We start from the raw sequence: 23449 nt of genomic DNA, 5'->3' as shown, positions 1-23449 counted from the left end.
AAGGGAATCCCATAGAACCAGGGAGTAGAAAAGGAGTTACCAAGGCCTAGGTAGGAGTGGTGAAAGAGGGAGACGTTGGTCGGGGTACGAACTCTGAGTTATATGACGAATAAGTTCTCGGGATCTAATGCGTGCCGTGGCGACTACAGTTAACAACAGCATATTCTATATGTGAGATCTGCTGAGAATAGGTCTTGAGTATTCTCACTAAAAAAAAAAAATTACTGTCTGAGGTGATGGATGTGTTATTTAACTGGATTGTGGTAATCACTTCACATTGCACAGTTTGAGTATATTACAATTTTACTTGTCTCCTATACCTCAGTGAAGCTGGGGTCAGGGAGGAACAGAGAACTGAAAAAGAAGACTGAGCTGACTCGATCTTGCTGTGTGCTCTCAGTTTTCCCAACCTCTCTGTGCCTCACTGACTCCACTGAGATGGGAATCTCCCTTCCCCTCTCCTGGAGTCCATAAAATGGAAAGAAGACCCCTGGATTCCGGGGGTGGAGACAAGCCTGTGTTTAAGGCCCATCCCTGCTCCCACCCGGGCCAGGATCCAGCTGTGCGCATGAGGAGCTTGGTAGGAGTCAAACACCGGGTCATTTGAGGGCTCTGGGATAGTGATGCTGCCTTGGGCTCAACTTCTGATAAGAGCGACAACCTGGCCGCAGTCCTGATGCAACTGCCCCGCAGCAATGCCCAGGAGCACCAGGGCCCAAGCTGTCTGGGTGGGGAGGGTAGAGGCAGGGGGTGGACAGACAGGGCAGAGGTTGTGCAAACTTGCCCTGCTCCTCAAGTCCCACTTCCGACACCAAGGCCAGGATGAAGACAAAGGAATGGGCTATGGGAGAAATGACAGAGCCTTGAGCTGGAAATCAGCCCTGCACAGCCACCAGCTTCTTGCGGGACCGTGGGCCAGTCCCTTCTCTTCTCCAGGCTTCAGGACAGAGGAGCTAATGTGTAGCAAGAGTCCAACCGGGGGGGTCATTGCCACGCCAGGTTCTCACATGCATTGTCTCATCAACTCCTCACCCCAAATCCCAAGAGCTAGGAATGATAACGCCTTGAGATCCTCAGGATCTGAGAGGCTAAGTGACTTGCCCAAGGTCACACAGCCCGTGTAAAGTGACCCCTAAACCATGGCCTACGAGGACCTAGGGGGTCTGTCTTGGTGGCCCTTGCGACTTTTCCTTCCATGCCTCCCCATCAGTTACCCACTTCAGCCCAGTGGCCCGCACACTGGTCCACAAACCTGCCAAGCTCCTTTCTGCTTCAGTGGTTCCCTCTGTCTGGACTTCTGTTCCCCCTGAGCCTTGCCTACCCCAGGCACTCACCTGTCACCTGTTCTGCTTTCTTGTTCTCTGGTTTACTTGTTCAGTGCCCGTCTCCCCAACAGAATGGACGCTCCACAAGGAATTATCTACCCTACTCTCTGCACACCCCTAGTTTACAGCCCAGGGCACGCACGATGGGAGCTCAGCATACAAGTGGCTGATACATGCACCAGAGGCCCACCTGGTTCCGGAAGATCAAGGCCACCACACCACCAATGAGCTCAATTATGAGGCAAATCCCAAGGATATACATAAACTGAAAAACAAAATTCAGAGATTCACTTAGAGGGACAAGAGAAGCGTCCTTTGCCCCAAGGTCAAGTGCGATAAGGAGAATCCTCTCTGTTGGAGCTCCTACTGGCTCCCGGGCCTTTTCCTCCTTCCTCCTGTGAGGGCACGGGATGTGGACAGATATTCCCCGGGAAAACCCATCTCTGGGGCGAGTCATGGTCAGGAACTGTGACTCAGCTGTCCAGGCCAGATTGTTATTGAGGTTTATCCCACGGTCCTCAGCAGAGTCCAGGCAGAAAAACACCCCTCCTACCGCCACCGCCACCAGGAGAGCTGACCCAGAGTGGGCAGGCCTGGCTAGATGGGCAGCCGCCACAGCATTTCCAGCTCTGCCCGCAGAGCCCCTCAGAAGTGGCTTCCCAGCCCCCCCCCCCCAGAGTGGGTGAGAGAATGTCTGAGGCTTGAAGGATATATCCCCCCACCCCTGCCCCATCACAAAGCAGGTATTGTCCAAACTGATGCCAGCAACTTCCAGCCTCAGGCAGCACCAACACACTGCTTATCAGGGCTTTTCGGACCTTCCCACGTGAGAGGTGACAGTGAGGTCAAACACACACGTGGGTACAGAGTGAATGGATCTGCCTACCCAGTACCCCCAGCTTTGGGGAGCCATCCCTCACTGCGCAGAAAGGGGGGCAGGTAAGGCTGGTGCCATGGCAGGCACTTACTTGGCCCGGGCAGGCCCATCAGAGACCTGGGACTTCGGCCATAGGTTACCAGGAAACGCTCTCTGGGATCAAGGGCCATAAACCCTCTATTGGCCCGAGGTGCCTAGTGACAATTGCAAAGGGAGCCTGAGGACCCAGCCTGGCATCCAGCTGGGAGGTGGCGAAAGAGCAGGAGCCCAGGGGTACCATCTAAAGCCCTGGTCTCAGTGTGGGCTTGCTGATTACGTGAGCCAAGGACTCACCACCGACATCTTTGGGGTTTGCTTGCTCTCGTTTGAGTGTGGTTTCTCCCACTCGCAGCAGAGAGTCTAGACCAACACAGGGTTTAAGTAAGAAGAATATTCAAGTCAGCCTTTATATACAAAAGTGGAGGTGGCCTGGTCTCTCTTGGGCCAACGTAACAGAGAGGTTGATCCAGGAAACCCTCTAGAAAGTGTGGTTTGAGGCAAGGACTGAAAAAAAAAAACAAAAAACTGGGCTGCCCAAAGGCCCAAGGGCAGTCTCCCCAGTTCTCTAGGGACTCCAAGGACCGCCCCCCACCCACCGGCTGAGGGGTGCGTGGGGCCAACTCACCGCTTGGAGAAGGCACAGGTTGTCGCGGAGGGAAGCCAACACTCCGATGAAGGACACGATGAACATGATGACCCCCAGGAGGATGAGGATAATGGCTGGGGCCAGAAAGGCACTTTCGAGGGTTTTATATTTCTGCCGCTCAACTTCTGCGTAGATCCCCACCGACAGGATCAGGCCCCCGATCAGCTGCAGCAAGAAAGCAAGGAGTGAGAGCGAAGGACTGGCAGTCACTTGATTTTCCTACAAAGAGTTCGTCTGGGGGTTATGGTGCCCGTCACTGGGGGGCTCACCCCGGATGACCACAGATGAGGGAACGCGCTATGGGCTGGACCGTACTCCCCCAAAGTTCATACGGGGCACTGATAACCCCCAGGGCCTCAAAATGTGACTATATTTGGAGACAGAGCCTTGAAAGAGGTAATTAAGTTAAAATGGGGTTATACGGGTGGGTCTTAACCCAGTATGACTGTTGTCCTTGTAAAAAGAAGAGATGAGGGACAGACACACACAGAGGGAAGACCACGTGAGGCCACAGGGAGAAGGCAGCCACGTACAAACCAGGGAGACAGGCCTCAGAGGAAACCAACCCTGTGAAACCTTCACCTTGGACTTCTAGCCTCCAGAGATGTGAGGAAATAGACTCCTGTGGTTGAAGCCACACGGTCTGTGGCGTTTTGTTACAGCGGCCGTAGCACGCTGATACGGGCTCTGTTTGGAAATGCCGCGTTAGAGGCCAATACTGGTGAGTCGGGAGAAGGGCCACTGGTTGGAGGGCCAGAGGGCCTGGGTTTGAGTCCCAGCTCCGCCGTTGCTAACCGTGGGCCTTAGACAGGTATTTGAGCCCATGGTTCCGTGTTGCCATCTGAAAAGCGGCAGAATGACACTTGTGTCTGCCCTGCTCACGCCCCAAGTTTCCGCAAGGCTTTCATGAGATAAGGAAAGTGGAAAAACAGAAACCGAAACGCTCAGGGCCGCTGTAAGGACTACTACCCGGGCAGGTCACCCCGAGGACGTTTCAGAGCTGCTCAGGGGGACGGGCGCTGCGCAAGCACCGTAAATATGGACTGTATTTGCAGAAGGACCGTCAGGAAGGCCGAAGGTTGGAGCAGGAGGAGTTTTGAGAGGATTTTTAAGTCAAATTCCTTGTTATCAACTTTCCCAACAGTGGAAAGACGACTCTTACAGCACTCCATCAGGAAAATTCAGGTGACAAAGCCCCCTTGGAAGGCTCCTCCATTCTCTCAGCCCGAAAACTCGCATACTAAATTTTTTTTCTTTTTTATTTATTTTGAAAGAGAGAGAGAGCACGAGTGGGGGAGGGACAGAGAGAGAGAGGGAGAGAGAATACCAAGCAGGCTCCACGTGGTCAGCACAGCACCCGACGCAGGGCTTGAACGCTGGAACCGTGAGATCGTGACCTGAGCCGAAACCGAGAGTCGGGCACTTAACCGACTGAGTCACCTGGGCACCCCTAAATTGTCGGGGAGTTTCATCAGCTGACACCACTCCCAACCCTCGGACAAGTCTGGGGCTCCCTCGCCCGGGATCCCGTAGCAGTGTCCTGACTGACCCCCTCCAGCCCATTCTCCACACCAGAGTGACCAGGCAAACCCTCATCAGAGCAGGCTGGTTCTCTGTAAGAATAAAAACATCAACCTCGATCACAGACGATAGGCCCACATGACCTGTCTGAGCTCACCACTCCCTCTCCTCCTTCTTCTCTCTGCTTTAGCAGCACTGGGTAAAACACGCTAGTGTATAATCCCAGGGCCTTTGCCCAGGCTGTTCCCCCTCCCTAGAATGCTCTGCCTCCTGACATCCACATGGCTCACTCCCTCACCTCCCTCTTGTCTTTGCTCAATTGTCAGCTGCTTTGTGAGGCCTTTCCGGGCCATCTGATCTAGAAGGAGAAAATCCCTCCCCCTGAAAGTCCTGACACCATCCTCCCTTTTATTTTCCTCCTTTGCACTTACCAGTATGTAACAGGCAACTTTTTTCTGTTACTTTTTAATTGCTTGTCTTCCCCCGTAAGACTATAAGCTCCAGGTCAGGAGGGATTTTCCAACTCTTTTGGGCATCCCCAGCACCCAGAACAGTCCTGACATTTAGGTACCACCAGTGTTTACAATCCATGTGCATTAAATGGATGGGAACCAGACTTTCCAACCAACCCCCTTGGGTTTGAGGCCCACGCTGTCTACCCAATCTCCTGTGTGTCCAAGGACCCTGACATTCCATGCTACACACTGCTGGGGGCAAGGACACATCATTAGCTATGCTGCACTTCCCCTCCAAGGAGAAGGTGGTGTGAGAGAGTAACCAGAGCTGAGGTGCAGCCAGCTAAGGTCCCCGAAAAGGAAGTGAGGGATAATACAGACGGGGTGTTGGCGAGATATGCCACGAACATAGCTACCCTAGAGTCACATCCAGAACCCTGAGGAGGCTGCCCCTCCAGTTACTCACTGCTCTTAAATTGGCTCAATGTGCCTTCAAAATAGATCTCCGTGACTTCCTTCTAAAGAGCACTAAGACTGCATCCTGGGTAAAGGGAGGTACCTGTTTTCCCCTAACTTTTTTTTTTTTTTTTTTATTCTTTTTTTCTTCTTTTTTCTTTTTTTTTTTCCTTTTTTTTTTTCTCTTTTTTTTTTTTCCCCCTAACTTTTGACAAATAGTGAGGATGCCAAAAGTCAAACAGACCAAGCTTATTTAGAACCCCCCCCCCCATCACGGAGGATCGCCAGGAAGCCATCTCCCCCTGGGGGTCCACTGTATTTGAAAAGATACTCCGGGATTACTGAGACCCACTTCCCCCCCACCCAGCCTGAAAGGAAGAACTTTCCAGCACAGGAGGTGCTAACCCAGCTGACAGACTCAGCCAGGAGTTACTTATTAACAAGTTGACCATATCAGGAAAACCATGAGTGAAACGATGTCATCAAAAGTACCCACTTGGGTAAATGTTTACATTTATAAGGCAGAATACACACACACACACACACACACACACACACACACACACAGAAAAACTTCTATAGGAAATAAAATCTACCTTTAACAGAGCAAGATTGTCTGGTCAGTTCATGCTCCAAAAGCCAGAACAAGGTAAAATGATTGTTCAAGGCCGTCCTGAGCCCTGTGGGTCCTCTGGGAACAAGAACAATCACCTTAAAAAGCCCAGTCTCCCCCTTCTGAATTACTGGACTGCTAAGGAATCGCCCACTGAACCCTAACCCTGAATCAGACCCAGAGCCCAGAGATCCCTCCACCCCAAAGCTGAAGATCATGCTTAAAGAAGACTGCACAGGAGGGAAGTCTTCACAGCCCAGGCAGGGAGTGAATTAAATACGCAAGGACACAGTGTACTTGAGGGCTTCAGAGGTGGGGTTTCATCCTCTGTCTTGATGAAAAGTGAAATTCTTCTACTGTGGCTGACCCAACAAGATAACATCTAAGTATTTTCAGAATTGCTTCCATATACTTCTGCGAATTTTGTGTTTCCTGTTTTAAAGATTTTTTTAAGTTTATTTATTTATTTTGAGAGAGAGGGAGAGAGCACACGAGCAGGGGAGGGAGAGAGACAGAGAGAGAATCCCAAGCAGGCTCTGCGCAGAGCCCGATGCGGGGCTTGAACTCATGACCCGCAAGATCGTTTCCGGAACCGAAACCAAGTGTCGGACACCTAACCAACTGAGCCACCCAGACATGCCACTGTTTCCTGTTTTAAAAGAAAACAGACTCTTCTGGGCTGGGGGGACCCAGGCCCTGACATCTGGGCTGTCCCTCATTCCTGCCTAAGGCTATGCTTCTGGGTTAAGGTAGCCTGCTTTGGAAACCATCTCCAAAACAGCAGAGCAGAACTGACCCCAGCCGTCTCCATAAAGGCAGTCAGTGGCTTCTTCTATTTTTACAAGCTCCCTAGAGCCCGGGACCCACTCCAGAACAGCCTTGCCGGCAGGAAACAAAACTTCCTTTGGTCTGAGCTCCCTCCTGTTGCAAAGCATCGCATTTTCCCTGCGGGTCAGCCTTACAACATTTCCAGACCACCAAAGCCCTAGGAAAAACTCCTGTGGCAAACTTAACCCAAGCCTCCTGGCTCCACGAGCACTGTGCACTGAGTCGTCACACGCATACTTCTCCTGGCCCACCCGCTTCTCCTGCCACCCCAGCCCCCCTAGCGGCCTGGCAGACAACCCCTGAGGCGGCTCCCAACTCAGCACAGGCCGCTCTGGTTTCCTCATTCAAGTGATCAAGGGTCAGTGGGCCTGGGGAGAGGCAGCCATACCCCCTTTCCAGGAACTTTAAGATTTCCAGTTATATTTACATATCCAATGACATCGGTTTATGTTTGCATTTGAGTATAAAACTAACTGTCATTGTGAGCATGCGATCCCATCCAGTCCTCTCTGCTAATTATAGCCTTTCCCCCAAGGCTGCTGGGGGACCATTCCAGCTCCAGCCAGAAGCAAATGGCCCATCTGTCATGCAGGACATCTTCAGCTACAGACAGCTGGGGGGGCGGGGGGGGTGGGGGGTGACCACATGGCCATGCCCATGTGGGGCCCAAAGCGGGGGGGGGATGCTGCTGGCAGCCACAGGCCAGGCCCAAAGGCCCAGGCTTTGCAAGCCCTGTGGCATCATCAACAGGCTGTGCAGGAGCCCCGTGGTCCAGCATCAACTGGGCCTGAAGGTTCCCGCTGAGCCCTGCAGCTTGGAACCAGTTTCCTTCTCGGCAGGGAGAAACCCAGCTTCACACAGCTGCCGGGAAGCAGGAGGCCCTGTGACATTCCAGCCCCAGCGTCTCCTCCTTCAGGAAGCATCTGGTCACCAGTCTGCCAGCTCACTCCCAGCTGACGCATGTCTGCACTTACAGACCCGTTTCACCCCCAAAGGCACATACCAGGCACCTAGTATGTCCCAGGTCCTGAGGTCACAGGGGTCACAAGACCAGATAGGGGTCAGATAGGGGTCAGAGAGGTGGGAATTGACCTCTACAGTCCACTGGATGGAATTCAGCGGGTCTTTGAACTGGGGTTGGAGAAAAGGTCATACCTTTACTTTTGTTAACCTCTAGCTGAAATGTTCCTGGCACAAAAAAAGTTGACGATTCCCTCCCTGGTCCATGGGAAGCGAGCTGCGATTCTTACCATGGAGAGGCACAGGGGGCTCTGGGAATTCCATAGAAAGTAATGGGGAGAAACAGAATGTCAGGAAATCAGGATGGACTTCCTGGAGGAGTCAGTGAGTGTTTCCTGGAAGGTCCCAAGAACGGCTCCATTCTGGAACTGTTTCATGAGGCACTCAAGGCTCCAGAGTTCTCTGTTGGGCCCAAACAAAGCACTTTTCTGCGTTTCCGGCTTTGAAAGGATGTGAAGGGTAGCTAAACCCCAAGGCCCAAGAGAGATTTTAGATAAGATGGGGTGAGCAGGGCCCCTGCATCCGGCCAAGCAACCCTGAACCTCACATGTACCAGCCCTTCTGCCCCGGATCAATCCTGCCTGGCCGTGGCCAGACAGCCCCCTCCTCCACAGGCTTTGTACCAGCTTCTCTCCCGTACAGACAGACGGGGGTGCCGGAAGGAGCGGCAGAGGGGAGACAAGAGGTGGGAGCTGGCATTCTGGGCCTCCGTTACCAGCTCAGTGCTCCTGGCCAGGTCATGTCTCCTCTTTAAGCCTCATTTTCCACCGGTAAAATAGTGAAGCCCGCTGCCGCTTACAGAGCGGTTACGCTTACCAGCAGCCTGCATGCGCTATACCAGGTCAAGAAGGCTGGTCTGAGATGTCCTTGCAAAATACACCGGCGCCCATAGCGGGACAGCGCTGCGTTCTAGGATGATGCTACTGTCCAAGATCGTAGCCACTTGTCACGCTCTCGAAGTGTGACTCGTGTGCCTAAGGAACAAATTTTTCGTTTTATTTCATTGGGCTTAATTTGAATTTGACCACGTGAAGCTCGTGGCCACCATAGTGGACAGCACAGCCCTAGCGTGTGCCCCTCACCACTCCCCCGCAGGGGTCCTTTCTGAAGTCACAGAGGCCAGCCTTATTTAAAAACCATGTGCCCTAACCATCCAGCCACTAGCTAGAGAAGGTTCAGTTAATATTCACTGACCTCACTCAGCAGAAAACAGTCTCTTTGCCCAGTTGCCCCAAGAGAGCTCAGCTCGTGCTGGCCCACTCCTCCTGCCCCTAAGGAAAGCAGGACAAGCAGGATCCAGAAGGTCCTGGCAGCGTCCCCAACCCAAGTTGACATAGGGCCCATTCTGTCTCCTCCGGAAGACTGGCAGCCCCAACCCCAGGACCACTGAGCAGTATTCCCCGCCCTTGGGTGCTCGACCCGGTGTCCCGCCCTGGCCCCAGCCCTACCCACAGTCAGCCCGGGCTTGGGGAAACCAAACCAAAGCCAGCCCTTGGGGAAGCAGCAGTGGCTGTCCCCTCCTGCCGGCGAAGGATCCAGTCTCTGGTCTTCATCACTGGACTTTGCTGACAGCTCTGCCTTGACCCTGGACAGGACTTCTTTAAAACAAAAAAACGAGACATCAGGTGCAAAGAACCTGGTTAATTGCAATCCTTGGTCCATGACATTCTCTGACACAGCCCGCTTTTGCTTGTAATGTAATAAGCACCACTTCTTATCCAGTTCTCCTGTCCCCGCTGATTTGGCACGACCCTGTTGTCATACATTAAGGTTCCACATATGCTTAGGTCTGTTTCTGGCTCCTTATCCAGTCCATCGGTCAACCTGGCTATCCGCAAACAAACCTCCCCGTCCCAGCGACTCCCGATTGGTAACACATCTGGGCATCTGGTAGGCCAATTGCCTCATTTATGTCTTCTTCCCAAGTGGCCAGATATCTTTGGACATCAATTCTTCCATACACATTTGAGAATCACTTTGTCAAATTCCATGAAAAAAAAAAAACAAAAAAAACCCTGCTGAGGTTTGACTGGACCACATTGACTCCATAGATCTCTTTGGGGAGGACTGACATCTTTACTCTGTCAGGGCTTCTGGCCCATGGGCGTGGTGTATTCCTTCTTTGTGTCTTCTTTATTATGACTTCTCTATAAACAGTGCTCTCCATCCTCCTCCAGGCAGAAATGGGGAAAGGCCTCTAGAAGGCTGGAGGGCCCGCCAGCTAGGTCCAGGGGTGGAAAACACAGAAAACAAACCTCTGGGAAGCAAGGTGGGCACATCAGTCTGTTTTGTGCCCCCTCCCGTCCCCAGCAGTCAGGTAGAGGCTCGATTTAGAAGACCCCTCCATGGACACAGAACGTTCCAGGCTACGAGGGAGCTAAGCTGGGAGGTCTGGCAGCCCCAGCTACTAGAGGCAGCCATGGCTGAGAGTGGAATTTCTAATTAAGAACCCCCACATGTACTGAGCACTGTGGGTAAGAGCCGACTCAGCTGGGCCTCTCCTTAGGAAAAGTTGGGGGGCAGACATGTGGGGAGTGGCAAAACAGATAACCAATAAGGATGTTCTGAGACAACAGGCACAGCAATCAGGTCCTCCTGGGAAGTCAGGAAAGGCCCATTGGGGGTTCCCACTCCTGGACCCTCTACGAGGGCAGGGACCACTGGCCCAATGCACCTGTCCGAGGGATGAATCTGAGAAATGACCTTGCTTCGGATGCCCAGAAACCCAAAGAAGAAACCCTGGGGATCCCATTCTAGAACAGAACGTTCCACGGCTTATGGATCAGAGTGATTTATGGTTAATCTGAAACCCGGGGAAAGAGCCAAGGCAAAAAAAAAGGAGAGTCCAGGGCAGATCCCCTCCACCCAACACACTCCTCTCCCTGGTTTCCTTTTTCCCTCTCCAGACCTCTCCCCCCCCCCCCCCCCCGCCCATGCCTTCACTGTGTCAGAACCAAGAGAGCCAGAAGCCACATCCTCCCAGGGCTGTGTTCCCATGACATCTGAGTGATTATCTCAGCCCCAGGTGGGCCCCAGCCAGGCGGGCTCATTAGCAGAAGCCAATCTGAACAGAAGCCACTGAGCCCTGGAATGCACCCTGGACAGGTGGGCCTGGCAGTGGGGACAGGAAGCCCCCCAGCTCTGGCCTCTGCAAGCAGCACCCTGGGCTCAGGGCTGTGGCTGTTGGCGGGAGTGGGTCAGGTGGCCCAGGCCGCCCCACCTCTCAGACCTTTTAAAAGGACACACAGGCTCACAGAGGTGACGAAGGGGCTTTGTCCCAGACAACAGGCCCCAGCAGCCTTTCAGAGCATACACATGTCTACCAGGTATTGGGCCAGGCATCCCCGATTCTTCCACTGGCCTGGGGCTTTTCCCAGAGACAGCATGGGAATCATCCCTCAGAACCTGAAGCGAAGGCAAGAGGAACTTCAGGGATGGGGTCGGGGAGTAGGCGGGGGTCTCCTGTGACCTCACTTCTCCCTGACTCTCCAGGCTGCTGGAAGGAGAAGCTCCAGTAAAGGAGGCAGCTGCCTGGAAAGGACTGGGCAGGGCAGGGCAGGGCAGTGGTAGGGGAAGGAAGAGAAGAAGGGCTTCCCAGCATCAGCGCAGAGGGCATTGAGGCCCCACAGCCAGGCTACCGCCTCCCAAGGGTCACCTGGCTGGGTTGGGCGTATACAAATTCAGCGTTGTCTCTACGCTAAGTGTTTCATGCTTCTTATTTTTAACGTGAGGTATAGTTTTATATCGAAGAAAAAAAAATGAATCAAATTGCTTTTTATATATACGTGGCCCTCGGCTCGTTCTTTCCCCCTCTGCCCCTGAACTAGAGTTGGAAGGCAGAGGAGGCATTCAGAACACAAGTGTCAGTGCTGGGTGTGTGCGGGGCCTTCAGAACTGCCTCCACGCCAAGGGCTCGTGACTCCAGAGACACGAGGAGAAAAGGGGAGAGCGTCACACACTGAAAGAAGCACTGGGGGTAAGGGGAGACTATAATCCCAGCTCTGCCGCTGACTCCCATGTGACTTTGGGCAAGCCCCTTCCTATCTCTGGGCCTCAGTTTCCCTGCTCCAAAAGGGAGGGCGTTGGCTACAAGCTCTAGAATCCCTTCACTGCTTTAGAAGTCCATGAAAACTCACAAGAGAATAGCCCCGCCTAGAATCCCGGCCACTAGCAGACAGAATGTGGCCCGAAGTCTCCTCTCCTGGGGTCCCCTGCTCTCCTACCTGGTCCAGGATGTCACATTCGGCATGAGAAAAAGCCCTGCAGGGGACAGAGGTCCCCCCACCCCAGCCTCCACCGAGACACGCACCCCAGGGCTGTCTCCTACAGCAGCAATGGAAAGGAGATGAAGAGTTGTTTGGAAATAGTAAAGGTGTAAGGGGCTAATTAACACCCATCCTCCAAAACTCAGCTCAAAGCCCTCCTCCCCTGGGAAGCCTTTCTGGATCACCCCAGCAATAGGGATCTCTCTCCACTCCCGATCCCCTGTGAAACCAACAATGGGAAGCCCTCACTAGTCCTGATATTTACAGTATTAATGATGCCCATTGAACAAATAATTCCAGCTGTTTATTCCCTACTGCACACAGGCCACGATGGCAGGACCCCGCAGCACCCATGCCGTCTTTGACCTCGACAACTTCAGAGTCTTCACAGACTACGCCGAATCAGTTCCACAGGTTCGCAGGACGTGTGGTGGCTTAGCTCCCAGACCACACCCTCCCCACAGAAGCCACATGACAAGCGGGTAGGGCCCACACCGGCTCACGGTGGCCTGATGAGCCACAATGTCCCTGAAGCTCCTGACACCCAGCAGGTGTTCAACCAATGTTATTTCTCCTTCCACACTAAAGATATAGGACTGTTCTTTGGTTGTTTTTTTTTTTTTTTTAAGTTTATTTATTTTGAGAGAGAGAGAGGGAGGGGCAGAAAGAGGGAGAGAGAGAGAATCCCAAGCAGGCTCCTGGCTGTTAAAGCCCAGTCCAAGGCAAGGGGAGGGGCTCAATCCCACCAACCGCGAGATCATAACCTGAGCTGAAATCGAGTCAGCCTCTTAACCGACTGAGCCACCCAGGCTCCCCAAAGATATAGTACTCGTCTAACACTGACGTTTCAAAACTCGAATCAGATGCCAGAAACCATTTCCCCTTTTAGAGACACTTTGGTTCACGGATAATTCAGGGAAAGGGGTGTCCCTATTCTGAATTCCAAGGCAGCATTCACTGATTCAACATACATTTCTTAAGTACCTATTATGTACCAAGCCCTGGGAATAAAAAGAGAAGACGTAGTTCCTGCCCTCAAGACACCTGCTCACCAATAAATGTAGCGGAGTTAGGGAAATACAATGCGGGAGTCGAGTGTGCAGAGGGGCCAGGGAGGAGCAGATGCTAAATCACAGGCAAGACCGGTGAAATCTAGGAAGGCTTCCGGAGAAGGTGATGTTAATGGACTGAGTCCATGTAAGGCATGTAATAGACAAGCAAAGATTTCTGAAGTGGATGAGGGGTTTCAGATACCCATGAAGGTGCCATGGAAACAGCAGGTCGGCACAGCTGGAGTCAAGCATGGGTAGATGGAGGAACAGAGGAGGCCAGGCAAGCCCACAGCCACCAGGCCACCAAGGCCAGGCCTCTCGGATTAAACCCAAATGTCCATTCACTCAACATCTCTTCACTGAGAGGATTTGTAAGCCAGCGGTTCTCAACATTTTTCATCTCAGGACTCCTTTTCACTCTTTTGGAGTGGAGGCTCCCAGGGCTTTTATTTTTATGTCCATAAAAATCTATCAATCAGTTACTACCTAAGAAATTAAAACACATATTTTAAATATGTATTAACTCGTTTAGAAATACCAATAGATTTACATATTAACATACATAGCATGCTTTTTATAAAAGATTTTCCAAAAACCACGGAGGGAGAAGAGGGGCATGCGCTTTACATTTTTGCAAACAACGGGGGCTGATGGGAAGACGGCTGCTCCCCACTCAGTCCGCCGCCACGTCACCACGCTGTGCCCTGAAACGCTCCGCGGAACACCCCCCAGGATGAAGGTGTGGGAGGCCAGCAACATCTCAGCGTCACTATAAAAATGGTTCTGACTTCGCGGACCCCTAGAAAGGGTCCCCGCAAGGATGGCTGGAGGCGCACACTCTGAGAGCAGCTATTTGGGGAACGAGAGGCGGTGGGGGACACAGCTATAGCAGCGACCCAAACACAAAAGTCCCCGCTCTTGGGGGCGGGGGTTCACATTCTAGCTGGGGAGAGACAAATAAGAAAAACGCAGTATGCCATGGTTATAAGTGCTATGGAGAAGAAAACAGGAAAGGCCAGGGAGGCTGGGGGGGGGGGAGGGGGGAGGGAAGGGGGAGACTGCAGTTTAAATAGCTTAGTCAGGGAAAGTGACATTTGAGCAAAGACTTGACATAGGTGGAGGGCTCTCTACCATCCATGGGGATGTATGGATGAACGGTCAAGCAGCTACCAACACCTTGGAATATGCTCCCGTGCTCACAGAAGAGCAGCTACTGGGTGACAGAGGGGGAGAGTGTGGGAGAGGAGGTCAGAGGGCAGGGGTGGGGCAAAGCAGCTGCCGGGAGCCTTTGAAGCCCCTAAGAGGACTCTGACTTTTGCTCTGAGTAGGTGGGAGGCACACAGGTTTCTAGAGGAAGGTCTGACTGACTTTGATTTTTTTTGAATGATTATTTATTTTTGAGATGGGGGGGAGCGAGGGGGAGGAGGGGCAGAGAGAGGTGGGGACAGAAGATCCAAAGCTGACCCTGTGCTGACAGGAGAGAGCCGGATGTGGGGCTCTGAGTCTGAGCCACGCAGGCACTCCCAGACTTTGATTTTTAAATGAGTTACTCTGACTGCTGGGCTGGGAAGAGACAGGGTAGGTAGGGGTGGGGGTTGGGGGGAGTGGGGGGAGGGGTGGAGGTGCAGAGGGAGAACAGTCAGGAATCTCCTGCAGTCACCCAGATGCCAGGCGGCAGTGGCCGGGACCACGGTGGGCAGGGGGAGGTGGTGAGAAGCAGGCAGACTCAAGATAGATTTTGAAGTTGCAATAGGGAAATAGCTGAAATAACTTAAACGAGGAGTCACATGCTCAGATTTGCTTTCAGAAGTTCTCTCACCGAACAGAACATTCACATGGCCCATTTGCCATAGAGGGGGAAATGCGCGTTAGCAATAGAGGGGGGCTGGCGGTCTGGCTTGGCACGGCTGGCGGTGCGGCGGCCAGACATCATATGCCTCTGAACGCAGCATCCCGGACCTTCTGCCACATCCCCTGTGCGGCGCTTATACGGGAAATGTGTGTGGCCTGAGCCCAACGACAAGGAACCTGTGAAACGAATCCAGAACGCTGGTGTTCTGCAGATCACCAGCCTGGAAGGCATCAAAAAATCAAAAGCAGTGGGGTTGAACTAGATTGGGGGATTCCAGAGACACGCCACAGCCAAGATAATGTGTGAACCTTGAGTGCATCCTGGTCGAGTCAAATATCTGTCCCAAAGGACATTTGAGGAACTGGGACATTTGTGGATATGACCCGCAGATTAGATGAGGTTTTATTTTACAGTGATTTTTTTTTTCAGATGGAGAGTGGCAGCGTGTGGGAGAATGCCTTTTTTGGAAAGCTGAACGCTGGAGTATCTAAGAGTGAGGTCACAAGGCTGCAGCTTCCTTTCAGCTGGGTTGGCAAAAAAGCATTGCACGGAGAGAGAGAGAGAGAGAGATGAGGGAGAGAGAGAGAAATGTTAAGACAAGATGTTAACGATTGGTAACCAAAGGCATGCAGGTGTTCTTGAAACTCTTTCAACTTTTCTGTGGGTTTAAAAAAATTGGGGCGGGGGGTGGGGTGGCTGGATGGCTCAGTCGGTTGAGCATCCGCCTTCGTCCAGGTCAAGGTCTCTCAGTTTTTGAGTTCGAGCCCTGCGTTCTGAGAGCTCAGAGCCTGGAGCCTGCTTCAGATTCTGTGTCTCCCTCTGTCTGCCCCTCCCCGGCTCATGCTCTCTCTCTCTCTCGCTCTCGCTCTCGCTCTCGCTCTCGCTCTTGCTCTCGATCTCTCTAAAAAATAAGTAAGTAAACTTCAAAATAAATAAATAAATGTTTAAGTTCATTTCCCCTTTCACAACTTGATTGTGTGACTACTGATTTGAGGCTTCTCTAGCAACCAGGGTTCTCCAGCTTGCAAGGGAGAAAGGGCCTCTCCTGACCCCACCCAACCACGCCCCAGGCATCAGAACCAGGGAACAAAAGAGGGCACCCTACATGCCCCTGGGCACGAGGACTTCCTGAAAACCTGCTGTACGCACTGGTTGTTTGCGGAGTGCCCCGTGATGTAGCAACGCCAGGGCATGTCGGGTCTGCCCAAGCGGAGTGTGGACAGCCAGCCCGGGGGTTTGCAGCAACTTGGAGCCCCTCCCCCAGTGCCTGGCGCAGGGCCCAGCATGTGCAGCTGGTGATTAAGGGTGAACGCTCAGGGAGTCCCCAGCACGGCTTCCAACAGGAAGAGGGCTCACGCAGGCCCCCTCCACCCCTGCATTCCACATCACTACCCAGGCCCAGCAAGCCTTGCCCTAGCTGCGTTGTGAATTTCCCTAAACAAGCAGAGAGCAAGGCCCCAGTAGGTCTTGGTGGATGGGGTGGGCAAGTAACTCACGATCGTCCTGCCGGGATTCCAGAATATACAACCTTCAGGGATTCAGAGGTACTTACCCTCATGTTTCAGGTGCACCGGGAAACTTTTTTTTTTTTTTTTGCCAAAATGAGATTTGATGCAATGCACGAACTGTGGTGCTGTAGCCTGATTATTTTTAATGCAGTTCTTTGTATCGTTCTTTCACCATCTCTAATGTTTTAATCTTTTCACTATAAACCGTTGAGAAAGCGGGCAAGAGCCTTCTCTGGCCTGGAATGAATGCCCTAACCAAATGTATCAGTAACTGCTAACCAGAGCTAAATATAGGCTATAACAGGAACCTACCTATTATCCCTCCAAGAAAGCTGACTAGAAAACAGGCCCCCGTGGGCTCCGGGACAAGCTCTTCCCTATGTAGGAAGAGAGGCCTGGAGGAAGGGAGAAGGGGGTCACTCTTCACCTTCAGTTCCTCCTCCCCTGCTTGAAAAAAATTAGGACCAGAGAACACACACAACGAACCATCGCGACGCAATCCTGGCGCTCCAACTGCCAGCTGAGGGAGGAGGTGAAGGTCGCTCACCACTCGATGAGGCTGGCCTGGGGCCACCTGGCAAAGAGTGCAGCCAGCCGGAGGCCCTCGGCCACTCAGGAGCTGTGTGACCTTGGACAGGCCACTTCCCTCTCTGAGCGCTAAACAGGAATGCTAACACCAACGGTCGCTCAGAGGACCCCAGGAGAAAGAGAAACTCCTCTGTAAACTGTAAGGTGCTATAACACAACATGAGAACCCCCATTTTTTCTTTAAAAGTCAGCAGATACAAAGACCGTGTTAAGTGCCTTCACCTGACCAGGAGGTACCTACTATATTTCTTTCAAACAACTGCCGTTTCTTATTAAAATAAACACGATCCTGACCTAACCTACCGACATGCATGAAATCATAGACTTGAGATACAAATTATTTTCTTATGCACATATTACACTTCAAAATGTTCCCCCAGGGACCACCTAAAAACCTCTTGTGAACCACCAGGAATAAGCAGATGGATGCTGTTCTGGCCGAACCGCCTTATTTTGCAGACGGGAATCTGAGGCCCACAGAGAGGTTATCACTCCCATGAGGTCGCACAGCATATTAGCCGCTGGACGGCAGCTGTGACCCGGGTCTCCAGACTCCCAAGCCAGTGCTCTCGCCACCACAAGCTGGCCTCTCTTGTCAGGAAAGAGTTCTCACGCCCTGGCCTACCCTCTCCCGATGCAAAAGTTAAAAGGACAGGGATGGACACTGAAGGATAGTGATGCCAGCTCCATTTCTGCCTTCCTGCACTTCCATAACCAATCATGACCTGAGCCTAAATCAAGAGTGGGGCACTCAACCAACCGAGCCACCCAGGAGCCCCGATTGTTAGCTTTAAAAAGACAAAACAGTAGGATCCAGAAGAGATGACCAGATTAGACAGCGGGCAGCATGGGGGGACTTCCCGACTGCAAAAAGGAAAGTTTAGTTCTAAGAGAGGCCAGCACCAGAGGAGACCACAGTGGAGACAGAAGACAGAAACAGGCCCTACTCCTACCACAGGGACTGTAGGTCGCTGAACAACCCCTGTCTTCATCTTCTTTCTGCCCTGATCATGAGTCCCCCACTCTTGGGGATGGAAAGAGTCAAGTGGCCACTGCCACCCCTATGGGAGCCCAACTGTTTGTCCACCCCTAAGTGTCCCCGCCAGAGCCTCCTGGGAGCCGCTGGCCGGCCCCACCCCCATCACAGGCTGTCTGCAGCTGCCCTGAGCTCTCTGCTAGGACTCCGTGAGTGACAGCCTCTCAAGGGACACGGACAGTGCTGGCTCATCTCTCCCCCCAGCCCAGCGCAGGGCCAGCCAAACAGTGAGGCTGGGCAGAACCAAGTCAGAGGCCTGAGTTCCAGGCGGCTGCCTGAGTTCTCTCTGGCCCTGCAGGGACCAGCCTTCCCTGCTGCACACAAGGCCACACATCAGGCCTCTGTCCCCGGGCACAGCAGCAGTCCCGTTTACGGTGTGGACACCGGTACCCCAGATGGAAAGGGTAATACCGAGTGAAATCACCGACTGGTGCCCATCGTCCCCTCTGAACGCTCAATGGAGGTTGTCCCATTGGCCGCAGAGTTTTAGCACCAGAAAGCGTTGCTGTGTGGTCTGGTGTATTTCCTCCCCTTTGAAAAGAGCAGGTCGCACCAGATGTCCTCTCTGGCCTGGGCCCCGAGGGGGGAAACAGAGAAGACTAAGGTGTCATTTTTCCACCTAGAGGGTCAGCCCTTGACAGAGATGGAGCTGACCTCCCGCAGACACAGCCAGAAGTGATGTGTGGTTTCCTGTCCCACTGGATGGCCTGGACTGTAGAGGAGCTTCAGGGATAACCTTGAGGAGGTAGGAAAGGGGCCTGAAGGACCAGGAGGGGGCTGGGCAGAGAGGAGTGCAGAAGGGAGCCCACAGGAGGGAGGGCAGGTCCCTCCAGAGGGTGACTGCTGGGCCTGGACGTGGAGGTCGGACACCCCCTCTGCAAAGGCTGGGCCTGGAGGCAGCACATTGGGGGAAGAGCGCTTCTCGATGGATGGGAGAGGAGAGAGTCTGATTGGCTGCATGACCACGGACACGTTACCCTCGACTCTCTGTGCTTCAGACTCCTTGTCGGTGGGAAGCGGACACCGTTGTACCTCCCACAGGGGCCTAGCAGGTGGGGCGGTGCCCACTGGGCTCCGAGCGGAGCGTCTCGTGCACCGGGCATCAGCACAGGTGCCCGGAGCAGGCGTCCCTGGGCAGGAGCCCTGCGCTCACGGGATGTGGCCCAGAGGGAGGGGTGCCATCATGCGCCCTGCCTCACCAACACTGTTTCACCTCTTTGGATCTTCAGAACAACTGCTGTGAGCCTGGCAGACAGGGGCACTTGTCCCGTTCTAGAGCTGAGGAGACTCAGGCCCCCATGAGGGAAGTGACCGGCACAACCTACCATTTGCAAATCGCCTCCCTTCCCCACCAGACTATTTCACTGTGGAAAAGTGCCTGCTGTGTTTTCTTTCGTTTTTCCCAAAAGGGACTTTCTCATCAACGCAGGCATTTGCATCTTGGCCTGCAGGAAATAAACATTTGCTTGGAGGGTAGAAGGGAAACAGCTTTGGCCTGGTCAGGACTCCGGGGGCTCAGAGCCCTCCTCCTTCCTGCTGGGAGAGCCGGAACCACCTACTCTCCCCACTGCTGGAAGCCCCTCCCAGGATGCCATGTGTGGCCTTGGACAAGTCACATCGGCTTTCTGTGCTCCTTCCTGTCCCTTACCAAGGGATGGGCTGTGCTGGTTGCAACACAGTGGGGCCACAGAGGTGCTTGGGGTCCCACAGTCAGTTCCTGCGCACCCACAGTGAGCTGGGTGCTGTGCTGGGTGCAGTGTGCTTGGCAGAGGGCAGAGGCCAGCCCCCAGGCCCTCCCACTGCAGACAGGGGCCAAATCCCCTGCTCGAGTGGAGTCGGGTGCTGGCTTCTGGGGCTGGTGCCGAATTCTGAGCCTGGGTCACTTCCTGAGGTCAAAAGGACCTTGTCGATCAGTGGGCCTCATTGACTGTGTCTGGAGGCTTCTGATCCTGGAGGATTTTACGAGTACACACCAGGCCCCATCTTCAGAGTTGATGCAGTGGGTATGGGGGGGACCCAGGCACCTATCCTTTTTAAACCTCCCCAGGTGATTCAAGCATGCAGGTTGGCGTGGAAGATGCCGCTCTGATGGTGCCCGCGAGGGAATTCTGATGAAACCAGCTAGGTTTCCGAGCCAACACTCTCTCCGTGTGAATCCAGAGTGACGCGCTGAGCCTTCCCCAGCCTCCTGGACCATCTGGACAGCGTCTGGGAAGTTAGCGCACCACGTGGGAGAGGCTTGCTGCTTCAAATGGTGAAGGGAGAGCTAGGGGATGTGGGAGATCACCTGGGAGGCCAGGCTTCTCCAGGGGACTGGGATGTGCCCAGGGAGTGGGGGGTGGTCGCTGAGCTCTAGAATTTTGTTTTCCTTTTGGTTATCTTTACAACGTTCTTTTATCTGTTCTAAAGGTAACCCTTCTCTGTAGTTAACTTTGTAACTTAAAGAAGTTTCTATAGAACCAGACTTGAGGGGTCTTTCTGAGTCGGGAATTCACACTTGGGGAGTCGAGCTATGATTTTTTCCCCTCTTAAATTATGTCCTCAGCTTGAGAACTACTGACACCCGGGCATCATGTTGGAACACCGGTTGTGATCTCGCTGACCTGCAGCTCTGTCCCCAGGAGGAGAGATGTGGCAGGGGGTGGCCTAGCCCCATTTTCCAGATGGGGAAACAATTCCAGATAGGCGCGATGTACTTGGTTGGGGTCATGGTGATTTTAGTTAGTGAAAGGATGGGGACTCCATTTCTGACTCTGACCACTGAGCTCTGCTGTGGATTGAATGCCCCCTCCCCAAACAAGATAGGTTCATGTTTGTGAACGTAACCTTATTTGGAAAAGGGGTCCTGGCAGGTGTAATTAGGTTCTGAATCTTGAGATGAAACCATCCTGATCACCTGGGTGTGCCTTAAGTCGAATGACAAGCGTCCTTGCAAGAAAAGGCAGAGGGAGCTTCGAGACAGAAGAAAGACACAGGCACAGAGGGAAAGACCACGTAAAAGTGGAGGCAGAGGCAGGCAAGCCACCAGAAGCCTGTAGAGGCGGAGAAGGATTTCCCCCACAGCCTCTGGAGGTAGAGGAGCCTTGTGACACGCTGGATTTAGACTTCAGACCTCCAGGATGGCGAGAGCACATATTTCTGTTGCCGTAAGCCACCCAGTTGTTACGGCAGTCCCGGGGAACTTGTGATTTGTGGAAACAAAACACAAGCCCCTTCTTTCGGCTGCACCAGGCGGTCTCACTAGGGAGAGGCCCAACTGAGCAGACAAAATCTCTTTCCCTCCTAGTGGGCCGTGCTGAAGCCTGAGAAGACCCGGATAGGGTTTGGGGGAGGAGCAAGGCCGGCTTGGGGTGAGGCCTTTGGCCCTGCCCCTCCCTCGGCCCCGCCCCCTCCAGGTCCCTGCCTGCCCCACAGGCCAATGGCTGGGCTCTACATCTGCTTTCTTAGGGGATTCCGGTCTTCAAGGAAAGCCCTGATGGAAAGAGGGGAAAACAGGGGAAAGGAATGTGAGTTAGCTCTCAGGAAGGACTTCCTGGTTGTAAAAGCAGTTTAATCGAAATTGCCAAGTGGGGCTGTAAAACATTTAGGATTCTCTTACAGACTTTCAGAACAGGAGTGTCACCTGTTACTTGGCAGTTAGAAGGTGACTTGGACTGCCATTTGGGCCAAACTTCCAAGGACCGTGGAGGGCATCTGATGCAACCCCTGCCTTTCAAAGGGGAGGAAATACACCAGACCACACAGCAACGGCTTCTGGTGCTAAAACTCTGCGGCCAATGGGACAACCTCCATTGAGCGTTCAGGGGGGACGATGGGCACCAGTCGGTGATTTCACTCGGTATTACCCTTTCCATCTGGGGTACCGGTGTCCACACCGTAAACGGGACTGCTGCTGTGCCCGGGGACAGAGGCCTGATGTGTGGCCTTGTGTGCAGCAGGGAAGGCTGGTCCCTGCAGGGCCAGAGAGAACTCAGGCAGCCGCCTGGAACTCAGGCCTCTGACTTGGTTCTGCCCAGCCTCACTGTTTGGCTGGCCCTGCGCTGGGCTGGGGGGAGAGATGAGCCAGCACTGTCCGTGTCCCTTGAGAGGCTGTCACTCACGGAGTCCTAGCAGAGAGCTCAGGGCAGCTGCAGACAGCCTGTGATGGGGGTGGGGCCGGCCAGCGGCTCCCAGGAGGCTCTGGCGGGGACACTTAGGGGTGGACAAACAGTTGGGCTCCCAAAGGGGTGGCAGTAGCCACTTGACTCTTTCCATCCCAAGAGTGGGGGACTCATGATCAGGGCAGAAAGAAGATGAAGACAGGAGTTGTTGAGGGACTTTATTAAATCCTATCTGGGTAGTGTGGTTTATATAGGCTGTGAACCTGAGTTCTATCTGCCACCTGCCTGACATTCCCGGGCGGAGGAACACCCTGCACCTGGGCTCCTGGAAGTGCTTCTCCCAGCCCCACTTGTCCAGCTCTCAGCCTTGCGGGACACTTCTATGACGGCCTGCCTGGACCCACGTGCCCATCAGGTGGCACACAGCTTCTGCCGATAGGTACACCACTACAGCCCAAGAACTAAGGGGTGGGAAGGACCGGGTTCCTGTAAAAGGCCATCTGCACTCCCAAGGGGTCAGACTTCTCCACCGAAGAGTATGGCCAGGTCCATCTGCTCTAAGCAGACAGCGCATCACCAGCAGGAAGTGGCCTCCTCTAATAAGACAGACTCCGGAAGTTCTCACATCTTCTATCCCAGCCCCCCTGAGCTCTGCAAGGCCCCAGTGGACACCAGGCCCGACAGTGTGCATGGTGCCTTGGCATCTCTCCTCTTGCAGAAGCCTCCCCAAGGCCTCTCGGGTATCCACAGATGAGAAGTCTAGAGGCTCAGAGAGTCAGTCCTCTCTAGCTAGGGTCACACAGCAGAACGAGCACTTGATCTGTCTCCAACTGGCCCTGCCATTGGGTCCTGACAATGAAACCTCCCTTTCAGTCACTCAGACCCCATACTCCTTAGAGAACCAGGAGCCACCCTCTCCACTCACAACATGGCCCTTCTTAAGCTTCCCCATCTGCTTCAGCCATACTTGCCTACCTCAGGGCCTTTGTGCATACTACTCCCTCTGTCGGCGATGTTCTCTATAGGCCTTTTCTATGGCTGGCTCCATCTCATTCCTTGGGCGTCAGCTGAAATGTCAGCTCCTCACAAAGGCTTTCCTTGACCATACCATCCCAAGTAGGAACTCCCATCTCCCCCCACTTGCTCCCTAATTTCCTTTTTAGTACCAGTCACAAGCTACACTTATTTACTGGTTTGTCTGTCTTCCAAGGCCTGGACTAAGTCTGTCTTGTTCATAGCTGTTTTCCAGTAAACATCACAGTGCCTGG

General features: G+C 53.4%; 1 protein-coding gene and 1 long non-coding RNA gene across 3 annotated transcripts in view; one reads left to right on the top strand and one right to left on the bottom strand.

The window, feature by feature from the left end:
- TSPAN15 (tetraspanin 15) overlaps positions 1-23449 on the bottom strand; it is a 51658-nt gene that overhangs the window by 21338 nt on the left and 6871 nt on the right. Inside the window, exons 2-3 of one of the 2 annotated variants that reach the window (XM_042960587.1) lie at positions 2867-3052; positions 1516-1590 (exon numbers count right to left, since the gene is read on the bottom strand). In XM_042960587.1, coding sequence (XP_042816521.1) covers positions 1516-1590; positions 2867-3052 — 261 coding nt within the window. The remainder of the gene's footprint in view (positions 1-1515; positions 1591-2866; positions 3053-23449) is intronic. The other variant, XM_042960588.1, reaches the window with a different exon arrangement.
- On the top strand, positions 11954-12646 carry LOC122231870. The gene is made up of 2 exons (XR_006209140.1): positions 11954-12152; positions 12370-12646. It is a non-coding gene; the product is annotated as an uncharacterized LOC122231870 (long non-coding RNA).

The sequence above is a fragment of the Panthera tigris genome, chromosome D2 (assembly GCF_018350195.1).
Source record: "Panthera tigris isolate Pti1 chromosome D2, P.tigris_Pti1_mat1.1, whole genome shotgun sequence".
Lineage (NCBI taxonomy): Eukaryota > Metazoa > Chordata > Mammalia > Carnivora > Felidae > Panthera > Panthera tigris.
The sequence above is the reverse complement of the archived record's forward strand: the minus strand, read 5'-3'. Positions and strand labels throughout refer to the sequence as shown.